This window comes from Salarias fasciatus, chromosome 18 (assembly GCF_902148845.1).
Source record: "Salarias fasciatus chromosome 18, fSalaFa1.1, whole genome shotgun sequence".
In the NCBI taxonomy this organism is placed as follows: Eukaryota; Metazoa; Chordata; class Actinopteri; order Blenniiformes; family Blenniidae; genus Salarias; species Salarias fasciatus.
The window spans coordinates 23032884-23057948 of NC_043762.1; the positions used below are offsets into that span (position 1 = coordinate 23032884).

Here is a 25065-nt window from a genome sequence, read left to right on the forward strand (position 1 = left end):
TGAAGGCCAAACCAACCACAGCCTATCAGCTCAGTCTTCTAGCTCTTCACAGGTAAAGGTGCTAAGATGACAGTGACTTTTAACACAGAGCACCGGATACAGCTGGCAATAGATCAGCAAACACCTCAACTCATTTAATTCAAAATTCATTCAGCGACACCAGTTTCAGTCAGTCAGTTGGAAGCACGGTGCTTGGAAACACTTTTCTCCTCCTCATTTGGATTCCGAGGTTAAGAAAGTGAAGCTGCAGCAAGGCTGCATTATGGCGCTAACACAGCAAACGCAGCCTATGCTGTGATTTGTGCAGCCAAATTGTTGTGTGTTGTTTGAACAACCGACAAAGCCCGAACATCGAGCCCAGTATCGGCAGCCTCCGCAGTGAGGGATTCCAGTCCTCCCATTGTGCTTAATTATCCCGGCATACTCAACTGACTTCCACTTCTGAGGTGCCTAATTAAGAAATAATAAAAGAACGCAGGGCAGCGATGGCGGCTCGCATTTCGAACGCAGCGGGAGAATTAAATCGTTTCCATCAGGCTTGAGAGAACGAACATAAAGGCTCCGGCGGGAGAGCTCAGCTCAGCTACGAGAACCCCAACGCCGTCTGAACGGCTTCCAGGTAATGGAGCAAATACGCCTCTGTGTGTGTGTGTGTGTGTGTGTGTGTGTGTGTGTGTGTGTGTGTGTGTGTGTGTGTGTGTGTGTGTGTGTGTGTGTGTGTTAGATTGTTAATATCAGACGCACTTCAGATGCCTGATGGCCTACGGTGTGTAAAAGCTATAGCACGGTGTTTTATTGCAACGGCCACAGCGGAGAGCCTTCAGGACGGAATCTAACTCTCGGCTATGGAAGCAGACGTTTCGAACAAATAACCTTGATTGGAAGTGGTAATTAAATTCTATAACAGCAATAAGATGTTGTAAGGTAAGGATGGTTTTTCATTTTCATCCGTGTGATAGCAGTTATACTTGTGACGTTCATTTGGGCCAAGCCTGAAATGAGAACATTAAATGACGCTGTTATCTATTTTCCTGCTGTCAGCTCACTTTCAGCTCTTCAGCTCTAGTAACAGTGTGATCGTGGAGATAATGCACTGGAGACTGAATTTCAGTCATTATTCTACGACACTCTTTTTAACCAGGTACCATTCCTGCTTCTGGCAGGTTGAAGACAATCACATGAAATAAACAGATCAACTGTGCTGCTGCCGAAGGTTTTTTTTTAATGATGGCAAGAAATAAAACTTTATAGCTTCTGACAGAAATGCAGTGAGAAGAATGAACTCTTCATTTCTCAGCTGTGAATCAGTAAATATGTCATTTCAGTCAGATTTCCTTAAAAGACCCTTCATACAGTCTTTAGGATTCACTGATGATTTAGGATGTGTCAAAATCAGTCAATAAAATGATTCTTCATAAATTCCAAGGCTACTAAAATGAAGCGGAAAGGCCTGATTAGGACTACTGATCGTGCTGAGGAACCGGTAAAGACAGGAGTTGATTTTTCAACTGTGCATTCAGTCATTCGGGTTTTGCTTGAACCATAAAAGCAGAGAAAGAGACAGGAACCACGTGACTGAGGTTTGAAAATGTCACCTTGGGAAGGAGCAGCAGGCCCAGAGTCACTGTCACCGTCAGGTGAGTGTGAGCGAAGAACAGCATGAGCATCCAGTCCGGGTGAAGACCGGGAACCAGGGAGAACCTGCAGCACGCCGCCGCCGCAGCGTCAGCACAAACACACAAACACAGACTGTGTGAACACAACAACTCTGCAGGAGAATCTACACACTTTAGAAGACGTTTCTTCATGCAGCTTTAGGACGCAGGATCACCGTTATACACAGATCCAGAGAAAACGCCAGAAAACAAACCACTGTTGTTTTTAAAAGTATTTTATGGGCTTTTAGGCTTTGAACTGAAAACAAAGAGCAAGGTTCAGAGTGTCTGAGGCCTGCTGGAGCCGTCTGATGACTGAGGCAGATGGTCTTTATCCTGCAGCAGTTCAGGGCAGAGACGTTTCCATCCTTTCTTCAACTGCAGGCTTGTGGATTCTTTGCTTCTGTGTGTGTTTACTCACACACACACATCAAATGTAGTCTATAATTTGGTGATTAAAACTCTAAGACACATCCACAGCCACACACATCTGCTCTGCTCGTCCCTGTCGCTGCTCTGAAGGATGGTTAATCAGACGGCGTGCACCGCGGAGACGGCCACGCCTCCCCGCCCTCTTCAGGAGGAGAACCCTCGGGTTCCGCTGCTCCCCTCAGGCGTTGCTCGGCGTTTCTGTGTATTTAGAAATCAGCAGTGGAACGGCATCCTCCGACAGCTGGACTCACTGCTCACATCTGCAGACCGTGAACCTGTTCACGCCGTCGTTTTCCCGGATCGTTAAAATGAAAAGCATCTGCTCGCCTCAGCCGATGGCTCCACACAGCGCCAGGCCATCAATGGCCAAAGAGAAGAACTGACTACTATTTTAACCTTTAAAATAAACCTGTTTTTAGATTTCGGGGTGAAAATGAGGCACATGACCGCTGGCTGAGCCTCTGCTCTCAGTGTGTGTGCTGTACTCTGCCAGAGTGTGTTTGTGAACTGATGCTGCAGAGATTTCTGCTTGTGTATTGTTCCATTTGTGCCACACGTGTTTCTTCCTGCTTTAAATCCCACTGAAACACACTCTCTGTTCTTGCCATTATGAGTTATTGGAATCACATCAGACTTTTGTTTCCACAGAAACCAAAGCTCCGAAACGGGAAACTGAAATGACCTCCAGCTGTTTGAGGAGCTCGTGGGTTTCATGAAATGCTTCTCGCCATCATCTTCACCATTACTGGAGATGCGTTCAGCATCAGCACCGTATTCATGAGAACGGGTTCAGTTCTTTGAGTTATTAGATTCCTCCATGTCCAGACTCAAATAAACCTGCATTTGTTTGTAAGTGTGAGCGGAGGGTGAGAGTTTGGCTCCTGGTTGTTTTTCACTCTCAGTCATTAAGAGGGATCCTGCAGCCACAGTCCAGCAGCTCACGTCCTCTAAAAGCAGTTTCAATCAGCAGAAACAGTCAAATGAGGCCATGATCATCTCCAAATAATGACAATCTAAAGTGATTCCTTCGGTCTGAGTGCAGAACTTCAGGACATATTTTTCCATCAGTGTGGATTTGATGTACTTTAGTAAAACGGCTGCTGGCTTCCACCTCGTGACCCTGCTGCAGTCGGCGTTCGGGTTCAGCGTTTTGTTGCTGCCGCTGATCTTACAGAAACAGTTCCAAGAACAAAACAGCAGACGTGTTATTTCTGGGTCCAATCTGACCTCCAATCATTCCAGACATACGGTACGCTTCTCTTTCAATCAGTGACTGAGGATCGCTCTCTCTCGTCTATTTTAATTTAAACAGTGTTATAACACTGGTGCCCAACGCCGACGGATGGCTTTATGGAGCCACACACACACACACACACACACACACACACTGAACGGTCCCTGCAGCCTTATCTCTGCACTAGCAGAAGCACAGCCTCGCTGTTATTCCCAGCTAACCAGAGCAGCTTCATTTAGGTGACAGGAATCCCAGTGGACTTCCAGTTTCTCTCCAGATTAACAGGATGAGATCTTTCCCTTCATGTCCAGCGGAGCGCAATGGTGGGAGTGTGTTTAAATGAAAGACTATTCAAGCAGGAACAGTTTTATCACAGAAACCGGTGTCAGACGGAAGTTTTGGCCTGAGGCTCCCGTGAACGTTTTATTATAAAAAAATCTACTGACCATCTTCATTCCTCCTGCAGCAAACTAGAGAACCACTTTCCTCCTGAGAACTTCTGAAAGTGTATTCCTTTTTCTAACTCTTTGAACAGTGCTGAAACACTCAGAGTGCTCAGTGAAACAGGAAGAAACTCCGTTCATCCAATGATCCAGTCTTAAAGCGGGACTGTGATGCACTTGATGAACTTGTGTTCTAAATCTGCACTGAACTCACGCTGAGCTACACTTTATACTAAAATGGGGTTTTATTTACTGCATTATGATTAAAAGTGACTACAGAGTCCAAACTGCTGCCTGTTTGTTATCAGATCAGATGATTCTGCATATTCTCACAGTTTCAGCCTCGTCAGCTCGTGTTGATCACACGGCTGTTCAGTTCTGAGTGTCGTGCTGGATTCTATATTCTGTGTTGATTCACCCTCGGATGCATCAGTGGGACAAAAACGACCCCAGCTCCTTATCTTTAATATCTTCGACAGTAAAAGTTTTATACTTTAAAATTCCAGTTGTCCATCATAAAACATGTTTGTGGCATAAATCCATTTGCATTTTTTCTAAATGTTCCATACATTTTAATAAATTGCAGGTTTTGTATTACTATTTTCCGTAAGTAGAGTCAAAACAACCCTAAGTATTTTCTGTGGAATTTCAAGGTTTCACCCCAGAAATCTTTCGTTCTTATCAACTGTTGCTGCCAGTTTTACATCTACTGTCCCTCTAACACACCTGATGTCTGCAGTCTCACCCCCAGGAGCTCATTTCAACAAACACATGTAGGCGTCAGCTTCATTTATGATCCTGTTCTCCACGTCTCTCACTGCCTTTACAGCTTCCTGTCATAGAAGAAAACCTGTCAGGCAGCCATTTATATGAATACTGATTATTTCAGTGAGACAGCGGAGACATGCAGGACACCGGACCTCCAGGACCTGGCTTTGGTCCTGGACGTTTTGTCATCTCGAGCGCCATGGCATCTGGGAGGACAGACAGTCCTGGACGGACGGGACAGAGAGTCCACTGAGGGACGGACTCAGGAAACATCCAGCTGAGAACGAAACACCAGTAAACTGAGCTCGGTGGAGGCAGCTCCCTCCCGGGGTTTAGCACCGTCTCCCCATACAGACACCCAAGCTACTGATCACATGAACAGACATGAAGGGATGAACAGAGGAAAGAGTGAAGACATGGCCCATGTCTGCTGCCTCCTGGCCTTCTCCAGATTGAACTGTTTAGCAGGAAGTGAGAACTGTGACGGACCAACACACCCAAACAATGAATTCTGAACTTTTTTGATGTTGTTTGTGATAAAATTTTAGATGCCATCGCCCCTTTTCAAATAGTTTTTGCTCACATTTATAAGCATTTTTATTCCAAATAAAGAATCGATTGCATTTGCAAGCTCTCTATTCCAAACCTGTAGAAGACATCGGAAACTGAAATAATCCCGAGCTGGATTCTGATCCCCTGCTGTGAGACGCAGACAGACAGACGGGCGGGGACAGGTTATTTTGGGCTCTGGCTCAGAACGTCTCTGCTGTGTCTCTGTTGAGAGAAGACATTTCTTATTCACCTCCTTCCACTGCGCTCTGCTGACTCTGTTCGTTCCCTGATGCAGGCCGGCTGAGCTGTCTGCCTTTCATGGGACGTGTGCTGCTCTTCTAACGCCGCTCAGCCGGAGCACATCGCCACGATTCTGATTAGAGGACAGGTAGCGCTGCAGAAACCCTCTGCACTAAGCTGTGTGTGTGACTCTGTTTGTATTGTCATATGGAGCCTCGACATGGACGAGAAAGTCCTGTTTCGCCAGATTCTCGTCTCCTTCAGCCTCGGTTCTCCTCCTTTCCTTCCTCACGCACACAGTTCATCTCACTTTGTGCTGAGGAGCTTCTTCACCCACCTGATGATGTGGAAGACGGCGGATATGAGCAGCTCGTTGTAGACGGCCACGGCCATGTAGCGCGGCTCGTGGAAGGCGGAGGGAATGCTCCGGACGGCGTGGCACAGGTAGACGCCCCACAGCAGGAACAGGAACTCAGCTGAGCAGCGAGAGGGAAACAAGGACGCTTCGCTGAAAAGACGAGGTCGACCAGCACGAAAGACAAACAGGCAGCGAGGAGGCTGGACTCTGGAGCCAAACCCATCCTGGACAGTCACTGCTGATCTTACCGGTTCCAGGCTCCGTGCTGTTTTGCGATGTGATTTTGCAGCATGGCTGAGAAGAGGAAGACTTCCTCGTATTTAAAACCTTCATCTTCCTGAAAACTGTCCAGATGTGATCAACCACAGAGTCCAGCTGTTTTCAGGACTTGAGGATGAATGAGTGACCTTCACAGCCCAGTAAACACGCTCCAGAGGATAAAACGCTGCCTTTCTGTTTTTTATACGAACGTCATGAAAAGAAATTCCAAAATGAGCCTGAATGCATCCGGACTCACACGCTTCCGTCTTTCAGGGTGTTTGCAGAGTTTTGTATTTTCCTCACAGTGCAGAGCTTTCCAGACTCTGCAGTCCCCAAATCCCTCCATTAATCATATTTGTGTTTCGGCCTCCCTGCAATACGACGTCTTTAGAAGCTCATGGATTACACTTGCTCCTCCTTCAAGTAGGTTTAGATGCTTTTAAATCATCACCTGAGAGGGTTTCACACCATTCGGAGACCCTGCCAGCACTCAGAGTGAATGTTTCAAATAGTTTTAACAGCTGCAACAGTAAACGTCATGTTTGCTGCCTCTTCTGGGTTTTAACTAACTAGAAGTTGTGTTTTTTGCAGCTGAACCTTCGTCCTGCTCGCCAAGTCTTTTCCTGTTTGTTTTTTTAAACTCGGCAGGAAAACTGCATAAAGTAAGCCTGTCCTATAGTATGAGGCAGTTTATCAGACGTTCTGACGAACAGGCAATTCAACAGGGATGAATAAGAGTTTGAAACAAAAACAGCAGCTATGATAATCCAGCTATATTCATGAACTCTAACTGTTTTGTCTGTATTCCAGTTTTCAAAGGGTCCGGCGCCCGTAAAGAAGCAGAAGGTCCAGAGGATTGTGTTGTTGCCGTTCTGAAGGCGGCGGTCTCCGGTGAGAAACCCTTTCTGCTCAGTGTGTGTGCTCACACTTTCCTGCCTCCACGACGCTTCACACACAGCTTCACACACAGCTTCACACACAGCAGCTTACAGAGTGTGTGTATCAAGCTGGCTGTCTGCTATCAATCTACCTACAGATAGCTCATTATCATCTAAATTGTCAGTGTAATGAAATTTTAAAGAACATCACTTCCAAAAATCAATAGTAATTACTTCTGGATGTGAAGAGGGGAATTTCTTCAGGGTTGCTGCGTTTTGAAGATATGAAATAATGTCCTGAAGCGATCTAATACATCATGTTTTTCTCCCGAGTCGAACAAAAACATTATGCATCCTTCACTGTTGTTAGGAGAGACAATGAGCTTCCAAATGTAAAAAAAAAAACTATTTCCCAGGTTCCGACGTGCCGCGTATAAAAATCCCATAATTACAAGCCTGCTGTCAAAAACTGCTGCTGAATGGCGCCGGCATGAGAGTCCATGAAGTCTTTACAGTGATTACAGCATGTTAATATTTATGAATGGGCTTTGTCTATAAATCATCAGTAATTACCGGGAGCCGAGCCGCTGATCGAGAATGAAGACCTGCTTCCACGAGGAAAGTCAGAACCACTGTGACTAACTCAGATTAATCGTGGATTCACATTAATTACTTATTATTGGCATCATCAGCACTGCTCTGCCTCGGCTCGCTGTTGTTCTGCGTTTCAGTAGAAAATAGGATGAATGATGTATATTCAGGCCGAGGCGTGTTACATTACAGCATTACAGAACCAACAGAAGCGCAATTAGGCAAAGAGTTTCACCGCGATGACATTCGCCACGGCGAATAAAAATCCTCCCAAGCAGCATTGCAGGGCGTTTGTTGTCCCTCGGCGGAGTCTCGACACTCGGGTGTGTTTTCTCACAAACCGCGGGACTCCCTGATTTCCTGTCCCGAGTCAGTATGAAGAAATACACAGCGAGCTGCAGGGACTTCCTGTTTGATTCCCTCTAAAGCACTGTGTCTGCTGTAGGCTGCCGCAGCTCCACACACACACACACACACACACACACACACACACACACACTCTGTCTGTCTCTGGAGACGCTGGTCCTCAGCCGTCTCCAGAGCATCCTTAGCCATCCTTCTCTCCCGGCCCTCCTCTTCTCCTCTCTGCATCGCTGCCCACATCCCCACCCAGCCTCCAGCTTCACAGCTGCTCTCTGCTTCCTCCCTGCCTCCTCCTCTGCTGTCTGTCAGCGTTCAGCGGCAGGCCGGGCGCCGCTCAGGGATCCGTCCACTTCCTCTCTCCAACAAGATTAGTCTTCCTGCTGACAGACCGGCGTCAGTGAGGAGCACAGCACTGCCTCGCTCTGGAGAATCTGCCTTTAGGAGGCAGCTTTAACGGACACGCGAGGCCGCCTGAGGGACGCTAACTGCAACTCCACAGCACACTGGACGCTTTGAAAGCCTGTTACCACGCCACAGGTACTTATTCTGAAAGGACGGGCCGGTTAGGGCGCCAGGTGGAGCCAGAACCAGGAGGAGAGGCTGTTCATCACATGGTAGTCTGGCATCTTCCAGGGTTCAAATATGGTCTTTTTCTGGCCACATTCAGTTTAACTGAATCAGAACGAAAACAAATAATAACCCAGTGTTTCTTCTGTCTGCTTCCTCTGCTGGTCACTGCAGTTTCTGCAAACGCAAAGAGGAAAGATGGAGTGTGGAGGATTGATATTTACCCTGGACTCCTCAAGCCACCTCCACTCTAAACCGCGTGATGTTAATCATGTTAATCACTACTATGTTATGTTTCATCATGCACACCTACAAGGTGGGATCTAAACAGTTCACAATTTCTGTTTTCCTGAACAAGATCTCATGGTTTTATCAAGTGATAGACCGGAGATGTAGCATGGTGTGAAGCTCCCTGAAGACACGCCTGGGATAAAAGGAAGTGTGAATAAAAGATGGCGGCGCCTCGCTGTGGCAGCGCCGTGCTTTAAACCCGGTGCAGCACCAGGTACAGGAAGAGGAGCGGCGCTCGGCCTGGTTCTTTACAGCTCCCCTTTGTAAACTTTCCACACGGAACCATTTATTACGACGAGTGTGTGTGTGTGTGTGTGAGGAGAGGTGGATAACACGGCGGGCGCCATTGTCAGCATTCAGAAATGCATCAACTGAAGGCGGAACAGGAAGCGGGGGCTTTTCAGAACGCCGCTGTGAGGACATGGAACCGAGTGAAAGGAGCCGTTGCGGCACAGCCGGCGTGTTTTTCTGAGCAGTTCGTGTTCTGCTGAAACAGGCAGCGCTGTGTTCCTCCAGCAGGAAGCCAGGCAGACCACTATTCCACCGGCCCGCGCTTTTTTATCTGACCCGTCTTTTTAACTCCTACAATGGAAGAAACTTTACCTCAGGCTGAAAACTGGGTCCACTTCCTGTCAATACTTGCACCGGCAGGAGAATGTCAGAAAGTTCAGCTGAGCTACTAAAAGCTGCGTTTCAGGTCAGGAGTTAGTTTTTGCCGCTGTGTGTCCAGCTGCTCCTAAACGGTGGCCATTTGCCTCTTGACCCGGCGGCTCCGGACTGGAAGCCTCTCACACTGCCGCCCAGGGCTGCAGCTGCTCTGCTCGCTGCCACAGTGGCCAGGAAGTCCAAATAACGGACAGAAAATAGACTTTCTCAGTCTGACTGGAGGAAATCTGCTTCACAGTCTGAACCCGGTGAATGTGAGGGCCGGGAAAATAAGAGGCTGAAAGGACGTGCAGGATGTATACTTCAGAGTGTTATTTAACCTTTACAACCACCGTTCCCAAAAGGTTGGGACAAAGTGTAAAATGTATATAAGGAGGATGCATTGGTTTGCAATTTAAAACAATTGGAGGAACAGCAGCAGCATTCAGAAGAAAAACATGGGGTGACCAATTCCCCAATTCTGAGGAGCACATCAAAAAACGCATCAGGAGAATCATCTGGCTCATGGGTTCAGGCTGAATGTCAGGTTTCAATGCTGCACAGTGGTGTTGTGGTTAGTCCTCTGGTCTCAGGGCAGGAAAGTCATGTTTGCATGTTCTGTGTTTCTCAGGATACTCCGGTTTCCCACACACTCCAAAAACACGCATTAAGCCCAGTGTTTGAATCAGAGTGTGGTTATCTCTGGTTTCCCTGTGATGGACTGGTGACCGATCTGAGATGCACCCGGTCTCCACAGGGAGTGGAACCCCCAACCCTGAAACAGATTCAACAGTACAGAAGATGGATGCATGGATCTTCAGTCTGGGGCCAATTAAAATGGTCTGAGGGAAAATGGTAGAAGAGAAAAGCCTAAAGCCAACTTCAGCCCAGACTGGGACTACAGACCTCACACATTCATCCACATCCATCCATCCATTTTCTACTCACACATTCATCCATCGTCATCAGATGGTGAAACTCCTGTCTAGTTGACTTGACAACTTTTAATCATGACGATTGCATCAGTAGACATCAGTCATCAATAAAACACATGTAAAACCTGCTACTGCGACTGAAACCAAAGTTTGTGAAGCTTGAAAACACTCGGATAGTGGGTGTGTGAGTCAGACTGGAACAGGATGAATGATCCAAACCCTGATCCAGCTGTTTAACAACATGCTCAGAACAGCTCACTGTTGTGAACTTGCGTTTTGGATCATACAGAGACGCCCGCCATGCAGTCCAGGTCAGCACTATACGAACACCCGACGAATCCAGACATCCACAGTTTGTCCTCACCGACGGCCGTCATGTAGTCCCAGCGGTCCAGCAGACACATGCTGAACTGCAGCCCCTCCGGCGTGAGCCCCGCCGCGATCAGTCCCCGGCTCGGCTCCGGGTTCTGGCACACGGCCGAGGTCCAGGCCACCAGGAACCACAGCACCACCACCACGATGACGGCCAGCAGCCGCAGGACCCGCCAGCTGGTCATGTAGGGGGTCCTCTGGGCCGAGCGGGACAGGAACACCTTCAGGACCCTGGGGGGGAAGAGAGGCAGGAGGAACAACTGAAGTCTTATTTCATTACTTTCACCAGTCTTCAGTCAATAAGGTTCATTTATACTTTCCTATTCCCTACATTCCATACAGGTTATTACTGGTACTAAATCATTTCCTTTGCAGATGTTGTATCGTCAGTGTATTTTGTTGGAAATGACGCCACATAAAGAGACCAGCAGCCTGTAAATACAGAGATTTCACTGTCCAGACGAATAGAAAAGCAGCAGATTCTATTCTTTCTCTGCTCCGATGTGTTCTCTCCATCACACTGCGACGAATCCATCTGGTATCTTCAGCAGGTGGTGGGAGCAGAGCTCGGCCCTCAGGCCTCACTTCCACCCCGCCACTCGGACGAGGCAGGAAAAAAAAAAAGAATTGGTAATTTTGCCAAGGGAGACGTGTGGCGGCCTCTGACCTCCTCCTTCCATCTCAGCAGCACTTGGTGAAGAACAGGAAGTCGGCAAGCGGATGATGTGAAATTCAAACGTGCAGGAAGGAGAGACGCTCATTTAGTGGAGGAGAAGAAGAGGAAGTGGTTGGAAGGTTGATGGGAGGAGAGGAGAGGAGAGGCGTCTGTATTCTTAGCTTTACAGTGGGAATAATTCATATCATGTAGAGATAACATGCTGTTCCACATCCAGTCTTCACCTTCACGTCAGTCTTCACCTTCTGTGTACTTTTCAGACTATAATTTAAAAAAGAAAAAAAAATCTAAACATACACACTTATATGTTTAATGAATGTAAATTTATACAAATGTATGAAATAGAAATATGAAGAATGACAACATAAAACATGCAAGTCAGTATTTATAAATCACTGAGACATATAAAAAGGTTTGTATATTTACCACAAAAGAAGAAGAAAAATGTATTAAAGACCAAAAACATAAAAGTTAGGAAGTAAGATTGAATAGAAATACTGCTTATAGAGGAGTGAAACACAGAGGAAAGGATATGAACGCGAGAATTACCGCAGTATCAGGCATAGAACATAAAAGCCGGACTAAAGAGTCGACACGCGGCCAGCGGCGTCTGGTTCTGGGTTCAGGTGAGTTATGGAGTGCTGAGGAGTTTTACCTGTAGAGCTTGAGCAGGACAGTCCCGTACAGGACGGCGAAGCCCAGGAGGCGAACCCACCTCAGGAGGACGCATCGGAACACGCTGGGGCTGAAGTACAAGATCATCACCTGCAGAGACCAGCAGCAGGGTCAGCGCCGCGCGAGTGTGTGTGTGTGTGTGTGTGTGTGTGTCAGGTATTAGCGTTGGAAGGGAGCATCAGAAGCGATGGGAGACGATCTGAATCTTCTGGAAGGTGGAATGTGAGCACGCTCATTTTTGTTCTGTATCTGCCTCTATTATGCAAACCCGTTTCATCTTTCTGCGCGGTTCGAGTTTCCGGCGTTTGCTTCTCTGTATGATTTCTACTGAAGCTCAGAAATTCCAGGAGGGAAAAGCCAGCCTGTGGTTTTCTACTGGATGGGAAGTTTATCTGAGCCGTTACAGTTCTTGATGAGATTGACAGAAGGCGAGGAGACGATGCTTCAAAATGAAGCCTGAGAATCAGGGTTTCCATCCGTGACGCTGTTATTGATGCCGCTCGGCAAGGCGCCACACGTGGACTCAGCTGGCCGAGTTCTGGCCAAGTGAAGAAGTCCTGAATCGGGTTTTCAGATGAATCTTCTCTGAACGGTGCGACTACTTTTTTTTTTTTATCAAGATAGGTGTTCATTTTCATCTTAATTTGGGCTTTCAAATTCACATCCATTCACTCCTTTGGGGAAATGAACTGTCTAACTTTAAGAACCTCTAAAAAAAACTGCAAATACTGCATGCAAGAGTTGTTAACACACAAAAAGTGCGAACTTTCAATCTGACATAAAAGCTCTCCTTGATGTAAACCACGAGGTCAACGTCCCGCTTTAAAAATGTTTTGTTTTTCAGGATTTACAGCAGTTCACCACACAAAGTATGGCTCTAATGCTGTCAGGCTTCAAAAAATCTTTGCTTTGACTTTTTAGTGCAAGAATAAAACATTTCAAATATTAAGAAAAGTCAGGACTCCTTGTTAACTCGGGGGTTTTACGGTGGATTTCAGCTGTGCGTCGTGTTTGTACTGAGAGAAAGATTCCTGGGATGCTGGATGTCGACCAGGCAGCAGACACCGGCTCTCCTCATGGTGACCAGCTGGAGTCGATCCAGCACAGCCTGCATCACTGGTCATGAAACTTAAAATGGATTAAAGCTGTTGGACACTCTGATCTGGAGAATTGCAGTAATTTTAGTTTTTACAAAGTGACCAAAAAAAGAAATTGAGATGATTCACTTCACTTTCATTAGACGGTATCCGCTCTGTGAGCCACGCTAAGTCATCGATCGCATTGGAACAGACAGAAATGCTCTCAGGTGAAACAACGTCAGGCTGCTCTGCAGTCAAAGCAACGCTGTGGGGAATCCCAGCTGTAAGTCCACTCAGGAACAACAGGTTTCTACCACGAAGCAGCAGGAAATGAACCTGGAAAACCAATAAATAATCAAAGTGTGTTATTTCTCACTCCTGCTGCTGGATGTCAGAGTTACAAACATCTCGCAGCATCTTTTGCAGCATCTTCAGATTTCATGTGATAAGATTAAAACATAAAGCTTATACGCACTGAGTACACCTGCAATATGCAGTATGAGTACCGGGGAGGATTTAAGAATCTTTTGAGCCAGCAGTCCATCAGGCTGTTATATTCCATTTTTCAAGCAGGTTCAAAGTGCTGAGCGAAGTAACTGATTAGTGATAAAACGTCCAAAAAGCACCAATAAGCACCAAAAAGCACCAAAAAGCAGAAGAAAACAGAAAATATAAGAATGGGGACACAAGATAAACTTAATTTAAGATATACTTAAAACAATGTTAAACTGATGTTGAAAAAAACAGATAACACCAAATATAAATCATGAATTATAAAAATGAAACAGCAACAACTGAAATCAATGTCGGAAAGCATATAAAACTCAAATTAAATTGAAAGTATTGGAAAATAAAGTATTCAGGACACAGTTAAATGAAAACAGTGGAATAAAAACCTCCCAAGCTGCAGAAACATGTTCACCTTTTCTTTTAAATAACACTGAATTTTCTTAACACTGCTGTTTTCCTCCAAACCCCCGTGGTTCATTACTTTTATCACTTCAAATTAAAACTTAGAAAGACATGAAAAACATGCCACAGAATGGAAGGATTTTGTTTTTTTCACAGCAGTGATCACAGAACGAACCTGAGATCTTAGAAAGGCTGCAGAATATACAGAAAAACGACAAACTGTGTCTCTCTTAAGGAAAAGGGACTTCTGGATGAGACTCCCTGATAAAACTGAAGCAGTAAGGTCAGAGTTGCCTCGTCTTCCTACTTCACCTCAGACGGATCGTACTGAAGGCGCCGTTAAGGATCTGGGAGGAAAACGGGGAGAGATTTATCCCCGCTCTCACAAAGCCTTGGCATCCAGAGACGGAGGAGTAATTAAGCTTCAGCAGCTTCAGCACCTGTAGCCTCGTCTTTCTTTTCAGGAAAAGAGGCAGAACATGTGGAGCAGCCAGCCGGGCAGCAGCTCCAGCCCCGAGGCTGCGGCCGGCTGGAGCCAGACGAGCTCCAGGAGAAAGCAGACCAACGTGAAAACTGGAATTCACCAAATCACAGCTTGACACTGAGATTTCTCAATGGAAGCACGTTTTATTACAAACCACAACAATGCTTCTTATCGGCTGTGGGAGTGTGAAGCTCCCACCCTGCAGGCCGTCCAGTCTGGGCTCGGCTCGGCTACAGAGACATTTCTCACACCTCCTGATGAAGACGGCGACACACCGAGCGCCGTGGCGGCGGCGGCAGCTTCCCTCCGGCCGCCGCCCCTCGTAATGAGTGTGGAGAGCCCGGGCCGCTTCACATCCAGGAACAGATGTTCCTGTTTGCCGCTGCGGCCCAGGACCTGGCAGATCAGCTGGTAGGCGTGAGACGGACGAGTATGAAAGACGACGTGTCGGCTCACATTACTGCAGGGATATTTCCTGCAGAGACGTTGGGTGTTCCGCTGAGACTAATTCAAAAACTATCTCAATTTGATTCACTGCATTAATAACAAAGGGGATGAATTATAATGTATTATTCATGACTTGGATACCAGTCGGCTGGCATGGCGGCGCTCATGGTCTACTCTCTGGACTGACTACAACGTCTTCAAGCCTTCAAGCTGCCTCCAGAATCCAAAAACAGCCTAAATGTAAATATTCCCTGCGTTTCACTGCAGCCCGACGCTGAGCGGCTCCACACCCAGCAGAAACACTGGGAGACAAAACTGATCCCGGGGCAGATAAAGCCCCCGATTCACTCTGATCCTGCAGAAAACGGGTCGGGATTTCCGTCTGTGTGCATCTGACAGCTGATCAATCACAGAAACTCTGAGTGAAGTCGGATGCAAACAGAAGAGTTGGAGCGAGGGAACATCCTTAGGTCGTGTTGGGAAAGTCAGAGGTGGAACTTGATGTTTGAGAATTCTCCAACATACCGGAGTGTTGCAGCCAATAATGTTGAATTTGGCAAGAAATAAATAAAGAGTGATTCAGAAAACATTTAAAGGTCAAAGAAGTGATACAACTCTGAAAACATTGTATAAAGTCCGCAAACAGATGTTTACAGTGTTGTTGTAGTTGTCTGATGCCAAAGAAAATTAGAGCACATCAACATTTCGGCATTGTTTTAACGTTATTCACCACAGCTCCATATGGGATTTGTTTTAAGAGTTAGCTTCATTTCATTTGAACTGTCTTTGACTCATTTTCCCTCCCGTGTTTTGTGCCGCAGCTGCGCCGCCCTGCAGGGCAGATGGGGAACTGTCGGAATAACACCTACCAGTCACACCTGTGAACAGAGGTGTTTGTGGATTTCTCTTTCTCTAACAGCACCTGTCAGACCCAGCTGTCACTGCCTCTGTGTCGCTCTGCACCAAAGAAGAAGACGTGAAGAAAAGGATCAATTTTTCCCACTTTAAAGCCTGGCTTTGTCACATTGCGACTTTGATTCTGGTGTTAAACCGTACAGTGGGAGGGGCTTACAGAGGGGGGCGTGAGTCATGTGACCACAGACGGAGCGAGATAATCCTCTGAACGCGCCTAAACGTGAGGAGTTCACAGCGACATACCAAACACTGGTCACAGTGAAGTCACTTCTCACCACACTGAGCTTCATTTACAGTTTTACTTCACAAAACCAAACGCAGATCCTGTCAAATAGAATAAACTGGCTGTGAGCAGGTTGAGGGAGTGACGCTAACCCATGTTTACTCAAAACACCTCCCCCTCACTCTGACGCTAACCGGCCTTCAGGATTAGCTTCCCACGAGGCGCCGTCATCGCTCTGCCTCCTGCCGGAGCGCCCGGTCTGCTCGACGGGCCAAAACAACATGGAGCGCTCTGAAAGCAGGAGGTAAAGTAGGCCAGGCCGCCGCTTCCACCCACAGGCCGCACATGAATGCAGAAATGCAAATCCAAGCACAAACGTTCAGGAAACGTGCAGCCTCATAAACACACGGCTCTATCCCCATTCTGCCCACACACACACACACACACCACACACACACACACACACACACACACACACACAGAAAGGATGGCACCCACTCTGCAGCTCGGCTCGTGCGGACGTTAAACCCACGATGAAACGCCGCGCTCTCACACTGCAGAGGAGAAGGCGGCTCTCTGGTTTGCGTCCAGCCTCCCGAGCCTCCTCCATCAATTAATCAGCAGAAGTATTTTTAAAACAACTTGTGCAAGAACTTGATGGACTGTTTAAAAATGCATTGAGCACCGGAGCGGAGCAGCTGCAGCGAGGAGGCTGGCGATGGCGGCGAGGAGATGAAGAGGGAAGGGAAGCAGCAAACGTTACGACCGCGGGAACGGAGACAGGCAAAGGTGTGAGAGAGAGAGAGAGAACAAGCAGAGGAGGAAAGAAAGGAAAGCATGAGGGGAGAGGGGGCTGCCAAAAATGAGAAAGAAAGAAAGCTGGAGCTGAGGAGGAAGCAGAGACCCTCCATCCCAGTGTGGCAGGACGGTTCTGAGGAGCTATTTTTGGCACTTGAGCCTTCCTTTGGGTAAACTATAGGGGAGAGCCGGGCTGGGGGGGGGGGGGGGGGGGGGGGGGGGGGGCTGGACGGAAGCGAGGTGAAGGCAACGGTGGCGACACGAGGAAAGACCGATCGGCCTGCAGCGCTTCGTGTGCGGCAGCACAACGGGAAACTACCGAGGATCAACACCGAAGCTCTCCTGAACGTTTAGCGCCTTCATCCTGAGAGCCAAACTCTGAACTCTTTCCTCCCAGCAGACCCCCCACCACAACCCACCTCACCCCCCCCTCAGAACATGGCTGCCGTCCAGCCATCAGGCTCTGTGTTCTGCAGTCTGTGCCTGCATTCCCAGGATGCATCACTTCTCCCTGTTAACACAGGTTCCTTCCATCTGTTCCCTTCTGAAGACGCGGCGCTCCAGGTGCTCCGTGGGCTGAGAGCAGCAGCGAAAACACACACACTCACACACCCACAGGCTGGTACAGGACCGGACCGTAAACGGGACCGGCTCTTTCAGCAGACGGACCGTCCATTCCTCTCAACTCCGGTACTGACCCAGTTTCCTCCTGAAAGCTGGTCTTAGGTCAGTGTTCTCATCAGAAATAAACGTCCTGGCGTCCTGAGCATTTAATCACGTGTTCATGTCAAACTCGCGACGCATGAGAATTATATAAAAAAGTGTCTTTTTTGTCATGATAAAACTGTTTGGAACAATGTTGTACGCAGCCGATGTTCGGCTGAACGATGAGAAACGTCCATTAACAGCAAAGCGTCCCTGACGGCGTCGGCAGGTCGGTCCTGACCAGAGGAACATGCCGACTTTAAACGACCGCAGAGACAATCGGTCCTGATGAAGCCGGGGCGTCAGGTGAGACGGAGGCAGACTTACTGGGAAGTAGAGGAGCAACGCCCCGAACAGGATGGCTTCCAGCAGGACCAGCCCCGACGTCCGGATGCTCTGCGTGAACAGAAGACATCGTCAGCCTGCCGTCGGAGGAGGATCATTATTCATGACTTATGAGCCAAAGGGGCCCTGAGAAACGCCTTGTCTGCTGTCGTAAGATAAGAAGATCAAATAGTTTGATCTGAGCAGCGACGGTTTATTAATGAGGGACTGATCCCGAGGAGCTGAAGCGTCAGTGATGCTGCTGCTGTTCAAACATGTTTGTTCTGGACTGGCAGCATGTTTTCCTAAACGATTCTCACAGCTCTCTTCTTTGTGCTTTGTCCTTTGGGGGCCGCTGTGATTTACTTTTCAAATCTTGTTGTGGTGATATCGACGCGGCTGTTTGTTCACAGTAATTCCCTTAATGAGCCGGAGCTCCTTCTTTTGGAAAATAATCAACATAAACCAAAATAATAAACCACCGAGTCAAAGCAAAGAAACAAATAGAGGGCTTCAACATATATAGAAATTTGGATTTATCTTTTCTCCGAAACACAAAGCGACAGCAGAACTTTTCCGGGTAGCTTTTAATTATCCGCACAGAGAAGGTTTTTTTTTTTTTTTTTTTTTTTTTTTTTTTTTTGTTCATGTAAATCCTGGGTTCTCCAGGGACTTTTCTTGTGAACTGAGTTAATGTGGGAGAATCTGAAGCAACAACAAAAACCTCTATAAATAGCTCAGCAGGAAAGATTTATCTCAGTTTTGCCCGAGGACTGGTTGTAATTATCCTACACTGCAAGCACTGCATATTTATCAGGCTTTACTGTCGGAGGCTTCACTGTGGAGCTGCCAGGTTACCAAAACCTCTTTGAGTTTGGAGAGAGTAAAACAGTGAAGGCCAGTAAAATGAAATGGACTGTCTTCATTTAGCTCCCGCAGGAGACGGTACAGCAATAAAGGTGTGTGTTCACTGTAAAAACTGAAAATCAGAGAGCACGCTGACCATCTGTTGGTTGGAAATACGATCGGGTTACTTTAAAGGACAAGTTCGGTTTAAACAGTTTTCATGTTGTTTATAGAATGACGTACAACAATATCCTCACCCAGAAGGCTTTTCTGGTCTGAACAGTGCTTCGGGAGAAATTTAGATCCAAAATCGAGCAGTGGACATCCGTATACTGCTAGCAGACGGGGCATCGGTTACGCCGCTCCTGAAACAGCTTTAATCGTCCAAAAACTCTTCAGTTTCACCAATATTTCATCACGGTCCGCTCAGCCTCTCCTCCAGCCCGGTTGTGAGACTGTCATATATGCAGATATATGTTCCATTTGAATTTACTACTTGGCGTGCACGCGTATCTAGACACCTACATCTAGATATCTATATCTATATGTCTAGGCGGTGGTGTGACGGAGCTATGGAAGCCGCCGTGTTGTTGTGTGTGTGTTTTTTCGACTGCCGATGCTAACGCATGTTTCTGATATCTGCTCTTGGAATAAACATCCTCACGCTGCCAAACACCTCTGGACTTCTTTCAAACATATTACAGAGATAAATGTTGTGGTTCTGTTGACCTCTGAACTGAAAGCTTTGCTCACGGCTGCCGCGCCATGCGCAGTACGGCTCATCGTTTCCGGGGCAACCTGAGGCTACACACGGTGCTTTTTTTTTTCCAGTTTAGTGTAAAATGAACAAATATCTGTCGGATGAAGATGTTGTGGACGAGAACCTTGAATATGAAGGGCGTCCTTACAGTTTGGAGCCAGAATATACATGAAGAGCTCATCGAAAGGCGAGCGCAGAGGCACAGAGAAGAACGGCTGCCAGAGCCGTACTGCGCATGGCCGTAAACAAAGCTTTCAGGTCAGAGGTCAACAGAACCACAACATGTGTCTGGCGACACCGGGCTGTGGTGGAGGAGAGGCGTGAGCAGACCATGATGAAATCTTGCTGAAACGAATGAGTTTTTGGACGATTAAAGCCGTTTTGGGAGCTAGACCTATACGGATGTCCGCCACTCGATTTTGGATCTAAACTTCTCCCGAAGCACCGTTCGGACCAGAAAAGTCTTCTGGGTGAGGATATTGTTCTACTTCATTCTATAAACAACGTGAAAGCTGTTTAAACCGCACTTTTCCTTTCACCTCTGTATTTGCGCTGGCAGAAGATGCGTGACTAACAACGCCATGAAGCCAATCACGCAGTAACGTACCAGTAATGTCTTGAAACAGCGAAAAATGTTTTAATAACGATGACCGAGCAAGTTTGGAACCTCGGCGAATGAATATGACGACTGTTCTGTCAACTCCGCTTATTTTTAAGCAAACAGCACTAAATCTGCAAAAAGTGAAGGAATGCTACAATACTGGCTGCAATTATTACTTTCAAAGGATTTTTAAAGCTACTCAGATCATGTAAACTTATTAGAGTATTGAAACAATGTGATGAAAATCGGTCAAATATCTTTTCACATTATTAGCGAGTTATTACAGTATCATGGATTTATTACAGTGAAAAAAGGCCAAAGTGATGTGGCTTTACTCCGTGGCTGGTTGCGACGGGATGCTCAGAGTTTGGTGCTTCGTCCACAAATGGACGCTGGTGGCGACGGCGTTCCGGCTGTTGACGCGCTGCTGACATGAATCCATCAGTAAAGAATTCCTGGGTGTGCCCTGCTCACCTTGTTCCTCCTGAGCCGGTACACCGCCAGCATGCCGGCCAGGTCCAGCACCATGCACAGGCCCTGGAAGGAGGCGACGGCCAGCCGCAGGGCGCCGTCCCGCCGCGCCAGGCAGGGCGTGTCGTCCCGGCAGAACGGGCAGCCCTCCCGGCACGGCAGACACTTGCTGGACGCGTCGGACGTCTCGTCCCTGTGAGAGCCTTGCTCCTTACCTGCGGAGGTGAGGACAGTTCAGGTGAGCAGCTCCGCAGATTATCGTTTTCGGAGAAATCAAACAGCAAAAGAACAAACTTCAAGGGTTGTAGATTCATATTACTGCAGATTGCTTTTCAGTCCTGAACTTCAGTTCATCCCTGCTGTTTAATCATTTTGACATTTTTAGGTGTTTTAACTTACAAGAAGCTGCTGTGCACAATGCACACAGTACCTCAGATCGGATTTACTGAACAGCTTTAGGATTATACATTTAAGGAATCAGCATTGCAGCTGTCTTCAGTTTAATTGAGCTTTCGTTTCAGTTTTATTCAAATTGCAGGGTTAATCATTTGAAACTGATAGCCCTGAACCAGAGATCGGTAAAGTACTGCCAGCCTGCTCTCTCTGTCAGTATATTTGCAGCTGTTGCTGTTTAATCTCGGGATGTGGCTCATTCGTTCACTCCCAGGTCAACTTTCGCACCTTTGCACCTGAGAGTCTTCACAGTTTGCACAATAAGCTGCTTGGAATTTGAATCAATTACCTGTGAAGACTGCACCAACATTTCTCATCCACGCCACGTTTCTGCTGCGGTGGGATCTGGAGTCAGTCTGTAATCTGAATCCTTCATTTTCACCACAAACCCACAATGCCGCCCCTCCAGAAAGATGATGTTGGATAAGCATGTAATGCCTCTGAACGTTCCAGAGCTGATAACGACGCTGACAGGGAGGAGAGCTGCTCTGAGCCCGGCAGCCTGGGATGAAGAACCAAACCTCCACTTCAGCATCAATTCACCCACCGCTCAAACAGCAGCAGTCTTTCAGTCATTGGCTCAAGAAATAAAATCAAGTGGTTTTATTTGCATTTTTGTTTGTTTCTCTGTGTTTAAAGGTTCATGGAAAAAGGGAAAGGAGTGAGTGTTTTCATAAAAGCCGCTTCTTTTGTGGCTTTCCTGCATTCAAAGGTTTTAACTGGAGGCATAATTAACTGGCCTGTGTTTCCGTCCACATTCAAACCATGATGTATGGTTAAAGTTACTGTCTTCCCTGTTCCTGCAGCAACACTTTCAGACCACATTATACAGTATTTTAAAACACGGCACCCTTCATTCCATCATCTTTGCTGCTGGCTAAGTTTTGACTTTGAGTGGGAGGAATCATGGTTTGAATCTTGACTGAATGCCTTAAAAAAAACTAGCAGACAGTGGCAACCCATTGAAACAGACACTTCTAGAGCACAGTCACAAGAAAATTAAATAAGAAGTGTTGCATTAAAAAATAAACATGTTCTAAACTTCATGCAAAGATCAGACTTTTTTTAAGACGACTGCAGAGCACAGCCTGCTGCCGGTCTGTCGACCACAGCATCATTTACAGAAATGCTGTCTTTCCTCCTCCTTTGTTCCACAGAAGGTTCCTCTCGCTCGGAAAAGAAGAGCCGCTGTTCATCTGAGCCACACACTGTTTTCCGACAGTCCCGGTTATCTCCTGACGTCTGTGGGAAACGATTCCAGTCGTTTGAAATGCGGCTGAGCGGGAAAATTAGAACCGTGTTCACGCTGCGCTAGCTGCTCGTCTGAAAACGGAACAAATCCTGTCACGACGAAGGCAAGAGGGATGGAGGGAACCCGGCGAAGCCACCATTTCCCTGCTCGGCCTCTCACATCCAGTGTGAGGCCAGATGTTCAGTCACACTGCAGCTCTCTGCTGGCGATGAATGAATGAATGGCGCCAGGCATCCTCCCAGACCGCTAAAGCAGCGTCACAGATCCTCAGGAAACTTCTGGATTCTGCAGTTTAGAGCTTTTCCTTTTACTTTTTGCAATGATCTCTAATCTTAACTGCTTTAAGAGTCATTTTTCCTCCAAGGAGGCCAGATAATGCACGTTCATAAGAGCAATGTCGTTCTTCGCCTGTTTCATCACCACGTTTCCATTTGGGCCTGCTGTCGCTGAACAATGGTTTCTTTACAGTTATCTGTAAAGCACAACCTTACAGAGAAAACGTGGTGGCGGGGCGCGGTGCCGCCGCCACCGCCGCCGCTCTGGAGAAACATCAGCTCTGAATCACTTAAAGCGATACTAAGGAACTTTTCAACCTTAATAAAACATTTTAATATCTTTTGTGATGATACATCGACTTACAACTAGTTGAATGACCCCTCTGTCACGGGCTGAGGGCGTCAGTATTGCTTTCACTTGGACAAAGCAGCTGTGAGGAGGGTGGTAGGAACCCTGCACACTAAAAAGCTCCAAATGTGCGGACTGCTTTACGGCATGCGTCACATCATGATATAACATTATTTAGCCACCATTAGATCCATTACCTCGTCGCTATCCATCCTTCACACAGCCACTGGAAACAAATGTAGGCGAGTTCAGTCCGACAGCATGCCACCGGGAGCAGCATTTTATGATGCCGCGCGCTAGTCCTCATGGGAACTGTAGTATTCGTTCAGGCAAAAAACACTACCGCTTTTGTCCACTGGCGCCGCCAAAATCAATGAAAACTGAAAGTTCCTTAGTGTTGCTTTAATTCTACTGTTTTATACTTTCAATGAAATACGTGAGCATTTAAAGAATTATATTCCAATACAGAGGAAATAAATAAATGCAATGAAATAATCTGTTTCTCAAGAGAATGAGTTGGAAAATGTGGACATTCAAGTTAAAATGTGAGTGAACTGTGTGCTTCTCCATTTATAGTCTTCTTGCAGTCCATCAGCTCTGTTTCTTCCTTGTCTCTGCTCCAGCCTCATTAAGGATGAGCTAAAGGTGCTTTGGCGCAGCAGTGAAGGTGTGTGAACGCTTCCAACATGTGATCGAGTGTGTTATTTTGTCTCATTGGTGTCTTTCCATGCTTCCCTGCCTGCCACCGTTATAAATACACAGAATTTCACCCTCGTTCTTTGAGTTTCTCTCATTACTTTCTGTCAGAATGATTCTTCTCCCCTGAACATCCACAGAATGAAATCCTCACGTTGGATCTCAGCATCGTCGTTCAGGAAAACCTGACAACGAGTCCGGCTGTGCTGGCAGGAGTGTTTCACGTCTGCAGGAAAGCTGGCAGGAGCGATTATAGAAGAGGAGCAACCGAGGCTCCTGTACGAGCAGAGGAGGAATCCTGCAGAGCAGCGACGACCCCACCTGCCCATTAACATTTTAACAGAGCAACTCCTGAGTTCTTCACAGTATCTGTGAATATAAAGTCCGATCGGGCAGAATGAGATGATTTCCGTTTTGAACGTTTTGAATCCTGCTGCTGCACGTGCGCACCACGGCTGCAGGACATGCATGAGTCCAGAAACAATAACAGCGACGGCGGCGTCCAGCGAGGCAGGACCGCCGGGCCCCGTGCTCCTGGATCTGAGAGTTTTATATCTGAGGATCAGCTGTGAAAAATGCAACCTGGTCGTCTCTGGAATGCTTAGGAATGCCTCTGACTGTTGTTAATGTTCATCATGTACTGTTCTCCCAGTGTGTGTTTCATTACAGAGATGACCCCTTTTTTTTTAATTTCACGGTTTGTGATGCTGCACTGTGATTTATGTCTGCATGTTCACATCATGTCTGATAAAACACTCCGCCCAGGTTCTTCCTGCCACCTGTTGAGTGCTTCTGGCGCTGCGTTGGCTGCTTGTTGTTTTCGGGAGCTAATGTGTTTCCTCGTTTGAGATTAATAACTCTGTTCCAGCCTCTAGCGGCGATGTGCGGCGGTTATCTTTAACGTAGAATATTCCCTAATGAGGAGCTGTACTAATTCCCACGTACAAATCTTCCTTTTAGGTACATGATAACAAAGTGCAACGACAGATTGCAAACACTGAGGATCCTTGTCGAGCATCTTGGTTTCTAAATGAATCAGTGGGAAACAATGGCAGCGCTAAAGCAAAGTGTGACTAATCCTCTGTTCTAATTTGTTCCACCGAGGTGTGTTCTCTTCCCACACAGCCAACACAGGATCCAACAGGTCTGTGATTCAAACGCCACCTGTGGCTCTCTCGCTCTGCTAACAGAAACCGAGCAGGCGCTCCTACAGCAGCAGTCAGAACCATCTGACTGGAACCTGAGGTTTCGTAACCTGGAGGCCCGGGAAGCCCCTTCAAAGCCGGAGCCAGGATTTCAAACACAATACGTGACTGTCAGCTAATAACAGCTTTTTTCTTCGGCTCCTTTTTTCATAAGTCCCAAAAGCCTGCTTTGAAGGATCCGGAGTTTTGATCTGACGTCTCGCTGCAATGCGCGTTTTTTTTTACTCTGCAGAGGGATTTGTAACCTACTTTTAAATCCATTGAGCGCCACTCGGCTGGGATGGAAGAAGCCGCTCCGGCACTGGCACTTGTACTTGTCCAAAACAAATCCGTG

At 47.1% G+C, this 25065-nt stretch overlaps 1 protein-coding gene across 1 annotated transcript in view; it reads right to left on the reverse strand.

Moving 5' to 3' along the window:
• Positions 1–25065, reverse strand: part of LOC115405641 (probable G-protein coupled receptor 158) — a 70725-nt gene that overhangs the window by 5276 nt on the left and 40384 nt on the right. The window contains exons 3-9 of the mRNA XM_030115276.1: positions 24981–25065; positions 20505–20716; positions 17827–17895; positions 11917–12026; positions 10578–10816; positions 5662–5800; positions 1596–1701 (exon numbers count right to left, since the gene is read on the reverse strand). The exon at positions 24981–25065 is cut by the window's right edge and continues 18 nt beyond it. Of these exons, the coding sequence (XP_029971136.1) occupies positions 1596–1701; positions 5662–5800; positions 10578–10816; positions 11917–12026; positions 17827–17895; positions 20505–20716; positions 24981–25065 (960 nt within the window). The remainder of the gene's footprint in view (positions 1–1595; positions 1702–5661; positions 5801–10577; positions 10817–11916; positions 12027–17826; positions 17896–20504; positions 20717–24980) is intronic.